Source organism: Colletotrichum destructivum, chromosome 10 (assembly GCF_034447905.1).
Source record: "Colletotrichum destructivum chromosome 10, complete sequence".
Lineage (NCBI taxonomy): Eukaryota > Fungi > Ascomycota > Sordariomycetes > Glomerellales > Glomerellaceae > Colletotrichum > Colletotrichum destructivum.
The window spans coordinates 759,345-776,689 of NC_085905.1; the positions used below are offsets into that span (position 1 = coordinate 759,345).

A 17,345-nucleotide genomic window follows, 5' to 3' on the forward strand; every position below is an offset into this window, starting at 1 on the left:
TGGTTGATATGCCCACCGCCTTCAAAAAGGCCTGATCTGCCCTTCTCCCTGTTTCTTGATCTCTCTCCGACAACAATTGCAAAGTTTTGAGATCGCCTTGAGCTCTCTTCATCGATACACCAAGACCATGTCCAACCCACAGGACCAACAACTGGACCATCTTGTCCCCGATGACGAGGTAGAAGCCCTCCAGAAATACTGGGTGTTTGTCCAAAGACGAGACTAATCATAATTGCAGGTGACTGATAGTGAGGTAGACCTTGAAGTGAGTGTAGGTTTTTGTTGATCTGCGTTTCATATTTTTGATGTCTTCTCGTTTCTAGAGCCTTCGTTCGGAAACCACGAGCATCAAAAACTCCATTCTAGAGTACCGGATTGAGAATGGAAGGTCATACCACAAGTACAAGGACGGCAGTAAGAAGATCCCACCCTTACACGAGTTGCCTCATTTGAACGGTTTCTGACTAGCTGCCACAGAGTATGCCTGGCCTAACGACGAGAGAGAAAACGACAGACTAGGTACTGCTTCTTGATATTTGATTATTGGTGCGCTGTTGCTAATTCTAGTACCAGACATGCAACATGAGATTTGCAATGTCACATTCCATGGAAGGCTGGGACTCGCTCCGCCCTGTGATGAAGGTGCTAAGGTCGGCCGTGTCCTTGACGTTGGTACTGGAACCGGTCTGTGGGCCATCGACTACGGTGACAGCCATCCGGAAGCCGAGGTGAGTACTCCGAGAAAGACTTGTCTTTGAAACTTGGCACGTGAGTGTCTAATTTAGAGATTGAAAAAGGTTCTGGGTGTGGATTTGTCTCCGATTCAACCCCAAAGGTATGTTGTCTCTCTTGGTGGTATTACTTCACAAACTGATAAGAGGTTTAAGCGTGCCGCCAAACGTAAGATTTGAAGTTGATGACATTGAGGAAGACTGGCTCTACTCGCAGCCATTCGATTATATTCACCTGCGATTCATGAATGGATCTCTTGCTGATTGGAAGAAAACCGTCACCAAAGCATACGAGTTAGTCAATCTCTCCCAAGTTACCTGTCCAAAGCTTCAGTCCAGTATCTCACTGTCTATTTCAAACCATGAAAAACTGTCAAGCCTAGATGCTAACATGCTAACGAACTTAGCAATCTCGTCCCTGGTGGCTACCTTGAAATACAAGATAACGATTGCGTTTTTACGGCCGATGATGACACACTTCCTCCTGAAAAACCGTTGGCCGAGTTTGGTAGACTGATCCGGGAAGCTGCTCAAAAATTTGGGCGCGCTTTTGTCCCTTGTCCGGAGCTGAAGAACCTCCTGGCTGAGATCGGCTTCGAGGATGTGGCCCTTGAGAACTTCAAGTGGCCGTCTAACCCTTGGCCCAAGGATCCTTATTACAAGAGGATTGGACAGTGGAACTTCCACAACTTTTTTGACGCAGCTGAGGCATTAGCCTTGGCACCTTTAACTCGTGGACACGACTGGACGAACGAAGAGGTGCAAGTCTTCCTCGTAGGTGTCCGTAAGAATATGAGGGACCCGAGGGTCCACTCGTACATACCCATGTAAGACTCCGACATGTTTCCGCGGTTTTACAACACAGTTTCGTTCTTTCTTTAGCTGATCGTTTCATTTAGCTACAATATTATTGGAAGAAAGCCCTTGAAGGAAGACAACAAAGTTCCGCCTCAAGATACAGCTCAGGGCTAGCATGCAGCTTCAGCCACTAATGCCGCCACCGCTCCAGGCTCATCTGCCCTCTAGGATGATGATGCTCTCTTCCCTTGAACAGAAGAACGTGAAGCTGGGAGACAGTTTAGGACAAACTTTTAGGGTATTAGGTAGTGAATTGCATTTCCCGCGTTACCATCATTACCTCAACCACTAAAAGCGGTCACTGATGTCCGGATACGGGCCTGGGCTGATAGAGCTCCTCAAGGTACTTTTCCTCTTCATCCGTCAGGACTTTACCAGTCACTGAGGCGGTGTCCTCGATTCTTCCCAAACTGTTGAAGCCAATGATGGGACTAGTGACCCTTTTGTTAATCCACGCAAGAGCGACATGCGCCATTGGCCAGCCGCGCTTCTTGGAGATTTCGACCACGCGGTCGATGATGGCCGAATCGACTTTGCTGGTACCTGGGCCGGCAAGGCCCATCTCCACCTCAACTTGGTTTCTCTTGGATGTCTCTGATGGAAGACGAGCCAAAAGACCGCGACAGAGAGGGGCCCAGGGGATGAGACCGACGCCAGTCTCGTTACAGAACCGGATCATCTCGCGCTCCTCCTCGCGGTAAAGGAGATTGTATTGGTTCTGCATGCTGATGAACTTGGTCCAGCCGTTTTTTTCGGCGCAGAACTGGAGACTAGCGAATTGCGTTGCCCACATGCTGCTGGCACCGATGTAGCGGACCTTCCCAGACTGCACCAAGTCATGAAGCGCTTTCATCGTTTCTTCAATGGGCGTGTGAGGGTCGAATCGATGGATTTGCAGTACATCAATGTGGGTGGTGTCGAGGCGACGCAATGAAGCCTCTACCTGGTTGAATATAGCTGTCCGAGAAAGTCCGAACTGATTCTGGTAGTCCTTGGACCTGTCGACCTCGGAAGGAAAAAGGTAAAACAAGGGAGCTGGATTGAAATCAATAAAATCGTTACGAGAGAATGCCTGAGAGAGGGCCCATACCAGAGTCCTCGCCAACAGCAAAGTGGCATTTGGTTAGAATCACCACCTTCTCGCGAGGAATGTTGAGTTGTTTCAGAGCTTTTCCAACGACGATTTCCGAGCCACCGTTGGAATAGACGTTCGCGGTATCCCAAGTGTTGAGGCCCCTGTCGTAAGCCGCCTTGAGTATCTCGATAGCCTGTTGGTTTTTCCCGTGTTAATGCCACCCACTCTATCGGACACAAAACCTGAGATGGATGGTTGCGAGCTCTAACCTTGTCATCCGTGATTGCCCATGGTATGGACTGCGGGTCGCCAAAGCTCATGCAACCGACAATTGGGACGGAGACGCGGAGTCCTGACTTTCCAAGCTGACGATAATGGACCTTTGTGTCTTCAACAGACTTCTTGAGACGCTGAGGTAGCTCCATTTTTGATGGCGATGAACGTTGGGTTTTGATTCGGGGTTTTCGAGCAATGATAAGTGTAGACAGAACTGTTTATGAGAGGGGTGCTGGCTGGTTGTTGTGTCTCAAACTTCGAGAACAGTTATTGCTAGTTTATATAAGATCGAACACTACAAGCCTTTGACTTACACTCGTTGAAACTCCGCCGCCAGTTCGGCTTGACAACCCGCAAATCCGCAACTCCGTCACCGGTGGTCAACGGAACCAACACACTCGGGGCATGTTGACCTGAAATACCGGACTTAAGACTGCCACGACCGAAACAACCTTAGCATGCATTGGCGCCTGGAGAGCCTTGGTATCTGACCACACAAGGTCTCTTCTTTACATTGTGCCTTGCTCAGACAGGTTTAAGTCTCATGATGCGTTAAATCTACCAGAATCCGAACTCGGGACTTTGAGTCAATGTCGACTTAGCGAATAAAATCTTGTGGTGATGAAATGATCCGCATACGTATGTTTGCACAGGCAATCACAACAGCATTCATCCTATTCTCTTGATCTCCTCCCTCTGGTGGTTGACTTAAACAGAACCTCCGCTACGCTTTGGCCATCCGCCAGGGTGGAAGCAAGATACAGGGTCGCAACTCTCCGCAACGCCCACTGAAGCATCCCTGGAGACGATGCAGCGGAACGGAGTTAATACGAACAAGGTTCCTAATTCCGAACCATCGTTGTGTCATACTTTGAATATGCAAAGGTATGATATATTAGAGAAGTCGGAAATGGGTGTGATGCTTGTCAGATACTTCTATAGGTCTCCGATGTTTTGCGCAGGATGTGTGGCTTCAATGACGATGGCCATGCGGGGATGATTATACAAAAGAGAAGTGGCTAAGTCACAAGGATTACGGATGAAAAAAGGCACGATGAACCAGACCTTGACGTGCCTCTAAGCAAGCTTACGGTTTGTTGAGGTCCTCGGGTTTCAATTCGACGTTTTACAGCATATAACGTTCGATGGCTGTAAAAACGGTTATTGCCGTAATGGTGTTCAGCCGCTCACCGACGCGCCACGTAATTGAAACAGCACATTGGCTTTCCTGCGTTACGACTTTATACGTGATCTATCTACGCTGTCTATACATTCGATTTCGGTGGAGCCTTTGACCATAGTGTACCACGGAAGCATTCACTTGACAAAGCCATTGTGAGACTAGCACGCAGATATCCACTGAGACACACCTAAACCCAAATCAATCTTGACCAAGATAGCTTGCTGCAAACGACCCAACAAGTGGACTTTTTAGTACTTCCAAAGAGGCCAGCACTTCGAGCATTTCAGGTCTACAAAGACGCTTTCGGAACGAAAAACAGTGAGAACATTGGGAGGCATGCAGTCGCCGAGGGCATTAGCACAGGATTCTGAATGCCACTTCAAGACATTCGGCGCCTGGGCGTACGTAGCGCGACACGTCCCAGCTCATCTCGCTGCGCCTCGGGCGAGATCGAGCTGACCGGATCGGCAGACCACCCTTGGCCCGAGACGGAAACCTCAGCACGACTTTTTGTATAAGAAAAGAGATGCCGCCTGAGACGTTCCCCTTTGTCAGCACTCTCCCGTCGGACGGAATCAACGTTGTTTTCGAATCGCACCCAAACCCAGCGTCATGAAGAGTAAAAATCACCTGGCCGCCTTCTCGGCATCCGCCTTGCTGGCCTCTACTGCCGCCGCAGTCGAGGATTTCTGGCTCTCGCCGGGGTCGTTCGCAAGCAAATCACCGCCGGCCTTTTTCGACAACCGAACCGCTGAGCTCTACACGGAAGCTGCGGCCGCACCAAACGCGACGCGCTCCGTACGCTTCCAGCCGTTTGCAGACAGCGGTGGGAGTAATCTTGAGCTTGATCAAGACGAGTGGACGTGGCGTGAGTAGCACTCTTCTTCGGTCTCGCGAGCTCGGAGAACACCCGACTGATCAATTGTATAGGCGTAAACGTTTCCGAGTTTAAGCTGTCCCATCTCGCCTCGAACTTCTCGGCCTTGAATATCACGGACCCTAGCTTTTTCACAACCACCTACGATCTATCATGGCCTCTTGGGGGCAACATCTCAACGGCGCTGAGGGGGTCGAATTCTCCATTTTGCGTCACCACGTTCGACTACCTGTTCCCACCCAATGTCACGAACATGTACACCGAGGAAAACACCAACAGCGTTGACTGCGAGCACATCTTGGGTGAAGATTGCCTCACCAAGCTCTATTTCGAGGGTAACAATCTCGACGGAGATCAATGCGTCAGGCCTCCGTGGACCGAGATCCCCGAATGCAGTGGTACGCTCGGGGCGGCGGCGCAGTACAGGCCGGAGTCGGGCAGACAGCCCTTCACGTTCACCCTCGCGACGGCGGACATGAATCTCGATTCAGACAACAACTCCTTGAGCGAAGCACAACCGGTTTTGAGCGGAGAGAGCATCTGGACGTTCGAGAGCGGGGTGATCAACGGGGCCGAGGCGGCTCGCGAGTTCTCGTATGCCACAAACCGGCTCCAGGTGTTCATGTTCAACAACTGGATCGACATAAGGAACGGCCGGGCGAGCAGACCAAACATACTCTGCATGCGGGTGAACGTAACAACGACGCCAGGCAACGCCGCGACCGCCTCTGCTTCATGTCGCATGACCACGGTCATGGCCGTTGTTATTTTAACTCTAATCGCGTTGCTTTCTTAAAATTGAACACAGATAGATGTTGCGCTAGTAGTGGGCTATGTTTGCGACATCCGGAAGTCGTCTTTAAATTGAATCTGTCCGTGTTTGCGTATATGAGAATATGATTGGGGTAAATTGAACTGACATGCATTGCATCAAGTTGTAGAGGTCCATTTTAGTTCTGGGGTTTTTTGGGGGTTTTTTCTCTGCTAGCCTTCTCCAAACGTTACACAGTGCAGTCTTGTCACATTACAAACGATCAGTTCCGACCCGTCAGATCCATACAGTCAGTGTTGATTTGGTTGTTCTTCTTGCTTTCATGAACCAATTTATACAAATACAACGTGATTATTACATCGAAACTTTGAATCATACATCACCGCTATTTGCGCATGTTTCGTTGTAAAGTAGATCTCATCTCTGAGTCCGGATCCGGCTCCGGGGGCCGATGCTCTGGTGGACCCACCTGATCGGCGTTGACCGGTTCAGTGTCTCCGATGGTGGATCCCTTGTCTTCGCGAGCATTCATGAATCAAATGCCGAACCGAATTCTCGCGAACCGACACACATGATGGCATTCTCCGGGTGTTATTTCTAATCATCCTGAAAGAAATGCTAACAGCTGGAGGTTTAAGGGCATGACGCGGCAGCAGAAAAACATTCGCATGCAGGCAGCCTAGTTCTCCCCCACTCTCGGCGCCGTCACCTTTTTGCCTGGTCCGATTATTAAAAGGCCGACGGAAGCAGCAAAAAAGGGGAAACCACCGAGTTTGCAAGCTCGAGTCTCGCCATCGCACACATATCTCCCTTATACAGCCCTGTCCTAATCTGCCTTCTCATATGCCTCCCTCCGCCTTCGGGAGACCCGCAGCAAGCCGAAAACGGCCGGCGACATATCAGCCGAACCGTCTACATTCCGCCCAGGCGACGCTTTCAATATCGCGAGACCCCGATCGGCACTTCCTTTTCCAGTGCCAATCCTCCGAGCCGGTTTTCCGCAGGTTAAGCGAAGCAGCACGCATATGTTCTCGACGGAAGAGTTTTTTACGGGGCCGGCCCCTGCGACGGCGGCCACGCTCTAAACCACCAGCAAGACCCCGGAGACCCGCACTCCGCCTGTCCTAGCGTCCCCGGGGACGTAGGAGGCCCAAGCCAATCGCGCACGCACTCCGCCACCAACCAAAAAAACGGCGCCGACAGACCCTACCTAAATCGCCGGAATCACGAGGAGGTAAAAAGGTTGTAGGAGGGGAAAGCGAAGCCGAAGACGAGAAGGAAGACTTGAGAACCCGAAAGAGAGAGAGAGTCATGAGAATAACCTTTCCTACATAGCCCAGCGGTCCATCGCATTCCCCCAACCCACACACACACACACAAGAGGGGGGGGGGGGGACGGACTTGGACCGGAGGGACTCGACCTCAAGATAAAGACCATTTTAAGCGTGCACGCGTCAATCTATCAGAAATCTTGCAATCTCCCATCCCGAAACGCTAAAATATTCTCCTAATTAAGCAGCCATTCCAACCCACCCCAAACTCTTCCGTTCTCATTCTCTCTCTCGTTCCTTTCCTGTCGTCAACTTGTGACATCATTCAATACCTATATAACGGCACTGGTAAGGCCCCCCTCCCCGGGCTCCAGGGGAGCCCGCCACGGCACAAGTCCCATCCGTCCCAACTACACCAAAGCGAAGAAAGAGCCTGAAACGCGTCTCAACCTTTCCCGTCCCCTTCCCCCTCCCCTTCTCTCATTTTCTTTTTTAAACCGTCTCTTCACACCCGTCCACCACCCACTCAACCCACACCCCCCTGCTTGACCTTCCACCGAGAGAGAGGAGACTCCAACGTTTCACGAACCACAGTAATCCATTCGCCAAGCCAACATGTTCCACTCTCATACTTTCCCTTTTCTTGAATACCTCCACAAATTCGTGTAACTCGGCTTAGTCACACCTTCCTCTTTTCTCCTTCACCCGTCTCCAGGCGGCCTGGCCGCATGAATGAGACGCACGCTCGCACGCAGATCAGACGCCGCAGGCCCTTAGCTCTGACCGTTGCCCCCTTTCGCTCATTCACCCTCAACGGCATTTTTGATAGAGTCAACATCAAGCCCCGGTGTACCTTCTGCCCCCCCCCCCGCGAGGAAGTATCAAGGGCGCAAAGTGCGCACGAGGTTTATGTGTGGTGCGATCTAACTCGAGCTCGTGATGAGATGAGACGGGTAACATTAGAGTTGTCACCTGTTGGCAGAACCAACTCGTCCCAAAATTCAAACTTTACGACATGTCAATTAGTCCGGCAAATTAGGCAAACCAAACATGTAACTCTCTACTGGAATTGTGTCTTCCATTTCTTTCCAGGCCATGCTGCGTATCCTTTGTCAACGGAAAAAACAACTCCCTCTAAATGTACAGAAAGGCGGATCGTGAGATTTTGTCGTCGGGGGTTGAATGATGAGATCGACGGGTGAGGGGATGACATTAGAACAATAATATAGAGGGGGAGGGGTTTTGCCAAATGTTGTCGATGATGTTGGGTGTGTGGGTGTGGGTGTATGTGAGTGGTATCGAAGCACGCGGGTAAAGCGCTGGTTTTTCATCAAACAAAAGAAAAGCAACATGAAAAACCGTCCACGCCAGACCTCATTCTCTCATCTACAACAGATTCCTGCCAGTTTCTTCTCATGACAACCAAAAAGAAAACAAAACACCGTGGACACTGCATCGTGACCCAGGTAGAAATCCAAGACACTTAGACTTGTCGTCGTGGTGGGAAAAGGTTCAAAAGTCGTAGCTCCGTGTCAAGTGACCCGCGCGGTGTATTCCGATCCCTGGTTGTTTTTGTTGTCGAATGGCAAAGATTAAGAGAGCTCCTGGATGCAGGCTTGGACCTGACTATCACAGGCGGCCGTAGAACCCCCATTTAGACGTCCACCGTTAAAAGCATCGAGACAGCCGTTCCGTTGAATATCGCAGGCACGCTGCACAGCACTAGCCTTGGAGACGAACGAGTTGCCGTTGACGGAGAAGGGTCGGCTGCTATCGCCAGAGTCCAAGACCGCCGGGGCCGCGACTCCGCCGATAGCATTCGAGGTCGCGCCTCCCTTTTCAGATCCAGAAGAGTTGCCGTTGCCATTCTGTCCAGATCCGTTGTTGCCATTGCCCAAGGGGCCTCCGCCTTGAGTCGGCGCCGCTGCCGCCGGGTCTACCGATGGAGTCGCCGACGCGTCCGAGTTACTGGCGGCGTCCCCGTCCTGGCCGGGTGCGTTAGCATTTGAGGATTCCTGTGCATTTGGATTTCCAGTCTGGGATTGTGTTGTGGCCGATCCAGGGTTTGCGAATCCAGGGAATTGAGGGGGCTGGCCAGGGAATTGACCAGGGAATTGACCAGGGAATGCGCCTCGTCCAGCACCAGCACCGCCGCGGCCGCCGCCGTTCTGCTTACCTCTACGGTTCCCTCCGTCTGCAGAACGGTCAGTCTATGTGCATTGGGTTATATAAGAAAAAGAACATTGGCTACTTACTCTGGCCCTGGTTCTGTCCCTGGTTGTTGTTGTTATTGTTGTCTAATTCTTTTGTCAGTAACGGTTCAGGTTGGGGTTGTAAGAACTTTGCGGTGACGAACTTTGCTGGCCATTGTTGTTCTGACCATTGTTGTTCTGGCCATTGTTGTTCTGACCGTTGTTGTTCTGGCCATTGTTGTTGTTTCCACCGTTGTTGTTGTTATTGTTGTTGTTGTTGTTGTTGCCTCCAACAGTGAACTTGTTGCAGTCGTCCTGGGCACCACGTTGGGCGACGGGCATCAGGACAGGCTGATGGTTAGAAGCACTGGACATGGTGCAGACACGGTAGTTTCCGGCCGGGAGTCCTCCGGTAACAGTGGCCTTGAGGTTGCCGTTTCCATCGCCGTCATCGTTGATTCCCTTGAAGAAGACGAACTTGGATGCGTCCAGGGGTTGGTTGGGCGTAAGGGAGCCGCCCATATCCTGCACGGTAACGTGAACGTGACCAATGATCTGGCCTCCGCCGTTGAGGTCCTGAGGAGCCGAGTAGTAGGTGGACTGAGCGTCAGTGAAGGAGCCAGCTTGCAGGTTTTGGACGTTCAATTCGACGTCAAAGTCCTGGTTGGCCTCGATATTGCCGTTGTGAGGGGGATTCTGGATGATGGTAGAGACCATCCGGTTCTGAGAGGGGATCTTGCCCATAGGAATACCGTTGCAAGAACCTCCCGTTTTCTGTTCACCATTTGTGAGAGTCTCTCCAGAGCAGAAGTTGATGAAGTTGGCTTGGTCACTGCGCGGCTTCGTTAGCGTTGGGAATCCTCGGCGAAGGTAGTCCACTTACGTGGCTGAGTTGGCCTGTTGCGCGTTGGGCTGTCCGGCCTGCGCTGAACCCTCCTGCACTGCGTTCTGTTGCAAGCAGAGGTTGTTGTTGTTGTTATTTCCACCGTTGTTTCCACCATTGTTGTTGTTGTTGTTATTGTTGTTGTTATTGTTGTTTCCGCCTCGCTGTTGCCGCTTGGCCAGCGCAGCGCTCAAGGGCGAGTCGAGGAAAGTAACTGAGGCCTCGGCAACGACAGCCACGCCGGCGAGGGCGGCAACGAGCTTCTGAATCTGCATCTTGTCTCCTGACCGTCGATGAATCGGGGTGGGTTTCCAGCCGAGTTGGTGTCCAATAAAGTACTATGAATTTCGTTCGAAAGGGGGTGGTTCCAGACCGAAGGGCGAGCAAGAGGAGAATACGAAAGGAATGGTCACGACACCTGAAAACGTAGCAAGCTTGAAAGAAATGAATGAATGAATGTGAAGACACACTCCCAGCGTGAGGCAACAGGATAGAATAGAAATAAAGGTTGGGAAGGCGAAAGGAATGATTGAAACTGAGCGCGGCTCCGGGTTAAGAAGGAAGAGACGAGACAAATATGGCCTATATGCCAAGCTTCCGAGTCTTGTATGTGCAGGGCTGTAGTTGCAGGCTGGGGCCGATTCGACCAGGGGGGGACCTTGAAGTTGGAGATGAACTCGGACTCGGGGAGGGGGGTGTTAATGGAGACACCCATGGCGGGCTTTGGGGGAGGAATCGTCCCCACGAGTCCAAAACGCGGCGCAGGGAAGATGAGGGAAAGGAGGCGAAGGCTGGCTAACAGGAGCAGTGGTACGGGCTACTACACAAGGCTCAAACTGGAAGCCGGAGGGTGGAGCACATAGGCGCTGCTTAGGATCCGAGCCCCGTGCAGACAATGGCAGGCCTGGCAGTAGATGGCGTAATGGGGGTGTGAAGAGACACTCGAAGGTGTAGTAAAAGTACCCTCGCACACAAGAACTGGGCAACTAGTGAGGCAGGTAAGGAGGTAGCGTCTGTCTGATGAGAGGATATGCGACAGCTAGAGAGACCAAGGGGAGACGCCTCTTGAGCGGGAGAGACAGGCAGGGGATCGGGGGAACGAGTGAGGTAGGAACAGAGATTTGAGCTCCTGCAGGGGTATTCGAGCATTGGCCGCATGACATGGGACGGGGAAGGGGGCAGAATTGTTGGCAGGAGGTGTGGAAAAAAGAGCACAAGCGAAGGGTTAAGCAAAGGTGGGCGTCAATGACGGAAAGGTCCCGACCCAACTCAACGAGATGGCAGGTGAGGTGACCGGATAAGTTGAGTCGAACAGGGCGGTTCGGCTAACGTCAGTCAGTGTGTGCCCGTCTCCGTCGTCATCCAACGTCGACGCATGGCAGGTCCCTCCCTCCCCCTTCCCAGGGTGGCACCCGCATCCGTCTTGCGAACGTGAAGCGCAAAGCGTGGAAAGGAGGGGGGGGCGAATATTGGCAGGGGAAAAGGCGCAGGGACTCGGTGTTGGAGAAGTGCTGTCAGAAGTCCGTTCGGTCGTGGCTTGTGCCGTCGCAAGGTCTGATGCGGCTCCTGTCGTCGCAGAATGGGGTCATGGAGTCTCCACATGGTCCCGGCACGGCTTAGCGAGCCAATGGCGGGGGTTCGTCCCCGGCACATCAGGCAAATGGCGTTTCGTCCGACGCGTCGATGAAGCGAAAGGAGACACACTGAATGCCACTTCTTTTACATCTCAACGTCTGTTAAGCGCGGTTCCGTCCTCGCTTCTCCATCTTTACTTATCTTCGTGTGTTGTGTGTCACGTATCGTGTACTGTTAGGCTTGTACTCTGGGCGACGCCTCCTCCTCCGTCGCAGTCTTGCAGTGGATACACTACTGACACTGCAACGGTGCAGACATCGGGGGGCCGTCTTTAGCTGGCAGGTCGGTACAGTTCTCTCGATGTCGAGATGAATGGCACACTGCAGAGGGAGCTGAAAATGGCGCGACTCGGCCCTGAATCATCATGGCTTTAGCGTTTTATGCTAAGCCTTTTGGTGATTGTCCATGATTTGCCTCCGGACACTCGGCTTTCCTTGGGGCCTTGGACTGATGCCCACGTACTCCGTACTTCTTACTACGAAGACACGCACGGGAGATGCATCGCGTACATCGTAGCCTTCGTGAAGGCCGGGGTATTTTGACCGACGTTACTGCTTGGCGATCCCCGAGCCGTGCTGTGTTTCCGTAACCCCTTCTCCTTTTTCTTCTTCTTTTTTTCTGTGGTGCTTCTGCGGATACCGGCGTAACCAGAGCGGTCTCAAGCCTGGCCGGGAGAAAGCGGCAAAGTGATGATTGGCGACGGACCGTTTAGACGGGCGAGACATGCCGTGCTAGTGCGACGGCCGACCACCTGCACCGAGATGCTAACAGCAATCGTCATGTCGCATTGAGGATGGAAGCGCTCGATTCGATTTGCATCACCGTCCCCACCGCATTTCGTTGCACCAAAAGCGCGCTGCCCCTCATGGGTTTAGTCCCGTAGATAAGGCCGTGACTGTATCGTGTGCCTCCGAGCCGAAAACCTCGTTTGGCTTGGCCGAGCGGGCGGCGACACGCGGAGCGTAAGCGGGGCCCTCTTCCACCGATTTCCGGCGTTACTACCTACTAGGTAGCAAAGCATACGGAATAGCTCGTTTCCTTTGGCTTCTGCAGTAACCTACCGGTGAGAGCATGGAACAATTGCGGCACCAAACGTCCAATAAACTAATCTCTCAATTGGCAAGTTCGGATGACGGCGAGACAGACCCCTGGCACCCCTAGGACTAGGACGGAGACGTCCAACTGCTGTGCCCTTGACTGTCAGTTTGAGAAAAGAGGGTGTTCGCGACGCCAGGGGCCTCGCGAGAGAGCAAGGGAGCGTAGGAGCTTGGGGAGGTGAGATTTTGCTTGGTGTGGTTTGACCGCCGGGGATGATTCACCTCCCGTCAAGCGTTGAGAGAGAGAGAGAGAGAGAGCCAAGGAATCCCTTCTTCCCTCCCATGAGTAGCATTTCACAAGGAGATGAGGGGCCATGCGACGAGTTCGTGGAACGGAGGTACGTACCGGTGTCCATCTCCGCGCTCCTCGCAGTTGCCTGCCCACGAGCGCCAAGTGGAATTGTAGTTTGCACTCAGTCGGTACTCTGTACCTGCAGCGGCTCAAGTCGTGGCTCCAACCCGCCGCGGAGATCCCAGCGCCCCACATTCACGAACGAAACAGGAAAGATCAGGTTCCCTCTCTCGCTTGACCACTCTTGCCATTTTTAAGGTTGTCCTTAGCATCCCGTCCATTCAAACCGCGCCCCACCGTAGCAGTCCTGGAGGGCGCAGGAGGCAGGGGCAGGGGCGAGAGTACCGTGGAGTCGTAAACTGCCCAGTGCTGGTTTCTTGCCCACGGCACTGCTTCCTCCCGAGTCTCTCGCGAGTCTCCCACCCCACCCTCGACGTACCTTCTCCTTGGAAGTTGCAAGCTGCTCTCTCTATGTCATTCCGTCCACCGTTTCGCCGGTCATCTGTCATCCATCCCCCCTTTCTTCCTTATTGCGAGCTCGGTGTGCTTTTGCATGAGCCATCCGTGGGAAAGGCTAATCTGATCTTCCTCACGGCAACCCCCAGGCCGAAAAAGATGCTTATCCATGGGATGACAGTTTCGATTTTCATCTCATCTGCTAATTCCCTGCTGTCGACTCAGAGGGCATCAGGGCCAAGAACTTTCCTATTTGGGCTGCCTCATGTCGGGCAATTTTTTTTCTTTTTCCAAAGGACCGAATCTAATGCTATTGATCGGGTTGTACATATTAGTTTGCCTTACGGCTTCCGGTGTGTGGCCGATGCTGGAGATGCGTCTTTGGGCTCGCTTTCGCCGAATTGCACCTTTTGCGTCGTCGCCCGGCAGTCGCGGACCTTTACTGTGGACAGCCAGCACTGGATGTACCAAGTTTGCACACAGACATGTGAGAGAGTGCCTGCGGGTCTGTGCTTCAACAGCACGGATTTACAGCTCAATGCTACAAGCTCAATTACAACAGATCATCTGGCTGCACCAGCCAACGCCCACTAACACAGTCAGAGGTCCGGCACCACGGCAAACGCCTCTCCCGAATCTGTCTCGTCTCTTCCACAATCCCGCATACACGGGCGGATCATTCTCCTGGCAGGCTCCAAAAGATCGAACTAAACGGCTTGTCACGAAGTCATTTTCCTTCCCCTGGGTCCGGTTTATTGGGGTTGGCCGCGCCCCTGTCAGATATGGCCCCGAGGACATCCACCATTTCATTCGCCAAGGGGGGACGCACCGTCCTGCGACGCGAGGCTGAGTTTGAAGCCTGTGCCAAAGACTCCATGGTGAAACAGGTTCACCTCAACTTCCGTGCATTTGTCACTCGTGACAGCAGGCCTAATCTCGTCTTCACCTTCCCTGCAGGCATTCTCCTCGGAGACGCTTTGCATACATGTCTTCCGTCCCAGCTCGGAAGGAAGAGTTGAAACTCGACGACTGTCAGAGGGACAAACGCTTCCCATTGCCTTCTTTCGCTACCTTGAATGACGACCCAGCAAGCTCAGCCGTCATCGCAAAACTTGATGTGCAGAAGCCGTGCCAATCCCGTTGGGTCTTCTGCCATGCACTGCCATTGGCGTCCAATCCCCTTTGAAGAAATGCTCCTCCTGCTGCCCTCAGACCCTCGACAAGGACTGTCATCGCAATCCTGATGCCAGAAGTCGCCTATCATCCTAAGTGCTACGCACACCCCGCTATCACTGCCAGACGTTGAGGCCGCCACCAGTCCGATTCCAAATTCTCCACTGCCCAGCAAGCCGAAGTCACGCCACTTCTTTCAACGCCAGGAAACGTTTTGCCGAGTGCGCCTCTGGGAAACACTCTTCCATGGTAATCAAACACGGCCACCCACCAGAAGGACTCCTCGACCGGAGAGAGTCTGGCCAAGACCATATAACACATTCGGCGTGATCATCCTTCCGTCCGCGACACCCGACCGATTTTGCTGTCAATGTAAAGTCAGTGAGCCGCCGCGTGGCGGCTGTTGTGACTTTCGGCAGTATGGCCAAGAAGGAGCCTCTTGATGTCTTGGCAATCTGTCATAGGCTGTCGTTTCATCAGTCAATTGCTTGACAACATGTGTCACGGTGCAGTTGGCCAGTAGCAAATCCGGATAGGGCTACCATATATGGTCCGAGTTTTGGCTGCGTCAAGTCACGTTTCGCCTGGTGAGTAAACAAGAATGTTCTATGGGAAGTCGGGAGTACAGGCAGCGGCATGTGCTTGGCGTCTCATCTCATAACTCTTCCATGGCCACACTGGCCTTTTTCGCTTGATCTTGGTACGCGACGGCAATCAGATCCAGCCAAGCGGCCATCCTTACGCCTGCGCGGGCCACCTGGAGCTCAATCACCGGTGCTGCCTTCTCAAAATACTCGCCGCCGAGCTCCTGGCCGGCGATCGCACGCGGCCCCTCGGGAAACACTAAACAAACATCAGTCTAAACGTCGCTATTACGGTTTGTTGAGGGCGCCGGCTCGAGGATCAACATACCGTGCGTGCACACGAAGGCGTTGCCCTCTCTCGCCCACTGCAGCCCGGTTGCGTTGACATTGTCAAAGTCCAGGCTCTTCAGCCACTCCTCTCTTTGCTCGGCAAACCTGCCCGTCTTAATCTCCTCGGCCAGCTCGTCCGCCCACCGCTTCGCGTTGTCGTACGGCCTCCGGCGTGAGCCCCCAATCAACTTTTCGGCGATGGAGCTGTCCCAGACGTGGTGCAGATTGAAGTCGGTGCCGTGCCACTTCACGTGGATTCCGTTTCCACCTCGGGCCACGTCCTCGTTATGAAGAGGCTGGTGGATGTCGCCGATGAAGTGCACGACGAACCTCGCGGCCTGGTTGCGCTCCCAGCCGCTCAGCTCGGGGTCCAGCGACCGCGCGGTGTAGTTGGCGAGGGCCGTCACAACACAGCCCTGGGCCTTGCAGTCCCGTTCGAGATCAATACCACAGTACTCGGGCGGGCTGTCGTGGGCGTCGATGAAGTGGAATGGTCCTGTGAAGTGGCCCCATCTCGTGTACCGGATCGTGTCGGCCCAGGTCGCGACGCCGGCCAGGTAGTGCTCGGTGTCGTTACACAAGAGTTCTTGGAAGAAATTCTCGGTCGTGTTTGCGACGAAGTGACTGGCTAGGTACGCCGTCGCGATGTGTCCCAGACCTGACGGTTTAAGCAGTCAGTACGGCTGCCGATAGACTATTCCAACGCTGACGCAGAGCCACAGGACCGAATGCACTTACTTCCCCACGCGAGGACTCCGGGCAGAGATGCACCGAGCAGCGCGACGGTGCTCGATAGCTTCATGGTAGGCTTGCACTTTGTATTACGGGCGGGCGTTTGTTTGCAGGCTAGGTGGTCCGACAGTTTGGGGCTCGCCGCAATTGCTATTGATGGCTTCAAAATGTCTGATGACGGCTACCAACATAGAAACAGGACAGACACGAGCTTAAATGGGAGTCCGACGCGTGGTCGGGTCACCGGTCCTTTTGGGACAGGGAGGGACGGGAGCGATGCACGCCCACCAACGCTCATCCACGTTAACGTCAACGTCAATACGGATGAATGGGTGATTGATTGGCGCTGTGCGGGCCGTTGGTGCAGGACCCCCGGCCGAAGGTGAGTTGGCCGAGGAACGGACCTCGACACCCCTCGCCCATTCAACACCTGCACCAGCCACGGAGAGTGGGGCGAGTCATGGCTGTGCGCGGGATGTGTCCACGTGAAACATCATTGGAGAGAATACTGATGATCGACGAGTGTCCGGTGACCACCTGGAATGCAACAATTAAGTCTGCTTTCGTTGTCAGAATGACTGGGGGGCTTGTTTTTAAACTTCGGATGATGACTTATGCAACATCTGCATTCGCGCATGTTATTTGGAGCAAGCGAGCGGTTCATCTCGATGCTGCTGCATCACAGAGGCATCTTTGATGCATTACATAAGCTCAGCTCCGTCAGCTTTGGCTCTATCCACTGGGTTTTCTGCGGTGTCCTTCGTTGTCTTCATTCCAAAGATGACAAACCCAGACGTCTCATTGGCGAACTTGGTGCCAGCTCAAAGTCCAAGGCTCCTCCGCAAATAGCACTATCTTGAAAGCGGTAAACCCGCACTTGCTTGGGTTTCCGCCCTTTTTTCAAGTTTTGCTGGAGATGATCCATGTC

At 53.2% G+C, this 17,345-nt stretch overlaps 6 protein-coding genes across 6 annotated transcripts; 2 read left to right on the plus strand and 4 right to left on the minus strand.

Annotated features, from left to right (window-relative positions):
- The first annotated feature begins 73 nt into the window (after nucleotides 1-73).
- CDEST_14521 (Putative S-adenosyl-L-methionine-dependent methyltransferase superfamily) lies at nucleotides 74-1,855 on the plus strand. Its single transcript, XM_062930677.1, has 9 exons — nucleotides 74-178; nucleotides 239-265; nucleotides 324-414; nucleotides 478-519; nucleotides 574-728; nucleotides 798-835; nucleotides 888-1,025; nucleotides 1,139-1,558; nucleotides 1,631-1,855. The coding sequence occupies exons 1-9, from the start codon at nucleotides 128-130 to the stop codon at nucleotides 1,701-1,703; spliced, it is 1,035 nt and encodes a 344-aa protein (XP_062786728.1). The 5' UTR covers nucleotides 74-127; the 3' UTR covers nucleotides 1,704-1,855.
- Nucleotides 1,856-1,887: 32 nt separating this feature from the next.
- Nucleotides 1,888-3,089, minus strand: CDEST_14522 (Putative NADP-dependent oxidoreductase domain-containing protein; the record flags this gene model as incomplete). Its single annotated transcript, XM_062930678.1, has 3 exons — nucleotides 1,888-2,624; nucleotides 2,680-2,857; nucleotides 2,934-3,089. The coding sequence occupies 3 exons, from the start codon at nucleotides 3,087-3,089 to the stop codon at nucleotides 1,888-1,890; spliced, it is 1,071 nt and encodes a 356-aa protein (XP_062786729.1).
- A 1,646-nt stretch (nucleotides 3,090-4,735) lies between these two features.
- Nucleotides 4,736-5,796, plus strand: CDEST_14523 (uncharacterized protein; the record flags this gene model as incomplete). Its single annotated transcript, XM_062930679.1, has 2 exons — nucleotides 4,736-4,991; nucleotides 5,054-5,796. 2 exons carry the CDS (start codon nucleotides 4,736-4,738, stop codon nucleotides 5,794-5,796), a joined length of 999 nt encoding a protein of 332 aa, XP_062786730.1.
- Nucleotides 5,797-8,070: 2,274 nt separating this feature from the next.
- CDEST_14524 (uncharacterized protein) lies at nucleotides 8,071-11,654 on the minus strand. The gene is made up of 4 exons (XM_062930680.1): nucleotides 10,119-11,654; nucleotides 9,400-10,067; nucleotides 9,299-9,340; nucleotides 8,071-9,237 (listed from the first exon to the last, which is right to left on the minus strand). The coding sequence occupies exons 1-4, from the start codon at nucleotides 10,391-10,393 to the stop codon at nucleotides 8,636-8,638; spliced, it is 1,587 nt and encodes a 528-aa protein (XP_062786731.1). The 5' UTR covers nucleotides 10,394-11,654; the 3' UTR covers nucleotides 8,071-8,635.
- Nucleotides 11,655-12,624: 970 nt separating this feature from the next.
- CDEST_14525 (uncharacterized protein) lies at nucleotides 12,625-13,206 on the minus strand (the record flags this gene model as incomplete). The annotated part of the gene is made up of 3 exons (XM_062930681.1): nucleotides 12,625-12,685; nucleotides 12,815-13,019; nucleotides 13,197-13,206. 3 exons carry the CDS (start codon nucleotides 13,204-13,206, stop codon nucleotides 12,625-12,627), a joined length of 276 nt encoding a protein of 91 aa, XP_062786732.1.
- A 1,431-nt stretch (nucleotides 13,207-14,637) lies between these two features.
- Nucleotides 14,638-17,226, minus strand: CDEST_14526 (Putative S1/P1 nuclease, phospholipase C/P1 nuclease domain superfamily). The gene is made up of 3 exons (XM_062930682.1): nucleotides 16,424-17,226; nucleotides 15,684-16,343; nucleotides 14,638-15,614 (listed from the first exon to the last, which is right to left on the minus strand). The coding sequence occupies exons 1-3, from the start codon at nucleotides 16,485-16,487 to the stop codon at nucleotides 15,427-15,429; spliced, it is 912 nt and encodes a 303-aa protein (XP_062786733.1). The 5' UTR covers nucleotides 16,488-17,226; the 3' UTR covers nucleotides 14,638-15,426.
- Between the last annotated feature and the right edge of the window lie 119 nt (nucleotides 17,227-17,345).

Coding starts and splice junctions, on each gene's coding strand:
- CDEST_14521 (XM_062930677.1), top strand. CDS start 128: ATGTCCAACCCACAGGACCAACAACTGGACCATCTTGTCCCCGATGAC. Junction 520..573: donor GAGAGAAAACGACAGACTAG/GTACTGCTTCTT, acceptor TTCTAGTACCAG/ACATGCAACATGAGATTTGC. Junction 1,026..1,138: donor ACCGTCACCAAAGCATACGA/GTTAGTCAATCT, acceptor TAACGAACTTAG/CAATCTCGTCCCTGGTGGCT.
- CDEST_14524 (XM_062930680.1), bottom strand. CDS start 10,393: ATGCAGATTCAGAAGCTCGTTGCCGCCCTCGCCGGCGTGGCTGTCGTT. Junction 10,068..10,118: donor CAACAGGCCAACTCAGCCAC/GTAAGTGGACTA, acceptor GAAGCCGCGCAG/TGACCAAGCCAACTTCATCA. Junction 9,238..9,298: donor GGGACAGAACCAGGGCCAGA/GTAAGTAGCCAA, acceptor ACCGTTCTGCAG/ACGGAGGGAACCGTAGAGGT.
- CDEST_14526 (XM_062930682.1), bottom strand. CDS start 16,487: ATGAAGCTATCGAGCACCGTCGCGCTGCTCGGTGCATCTCTGCCCGGA. Junction 16,344..16,423: donor CGGAGTCCTCGCGTGGGGAA/GTAAGTGCATTC, acceptor TTAAACCGTCAG/GTCTGGGACACATCGCGACG. Junction 15,615..15,683: donor CGCCTTCGTGTGCACGCACG/GTATGTTGATCC, acceptor ATGTTTGTTTAG/TGTTTCCCGAGGGGCCGCGT.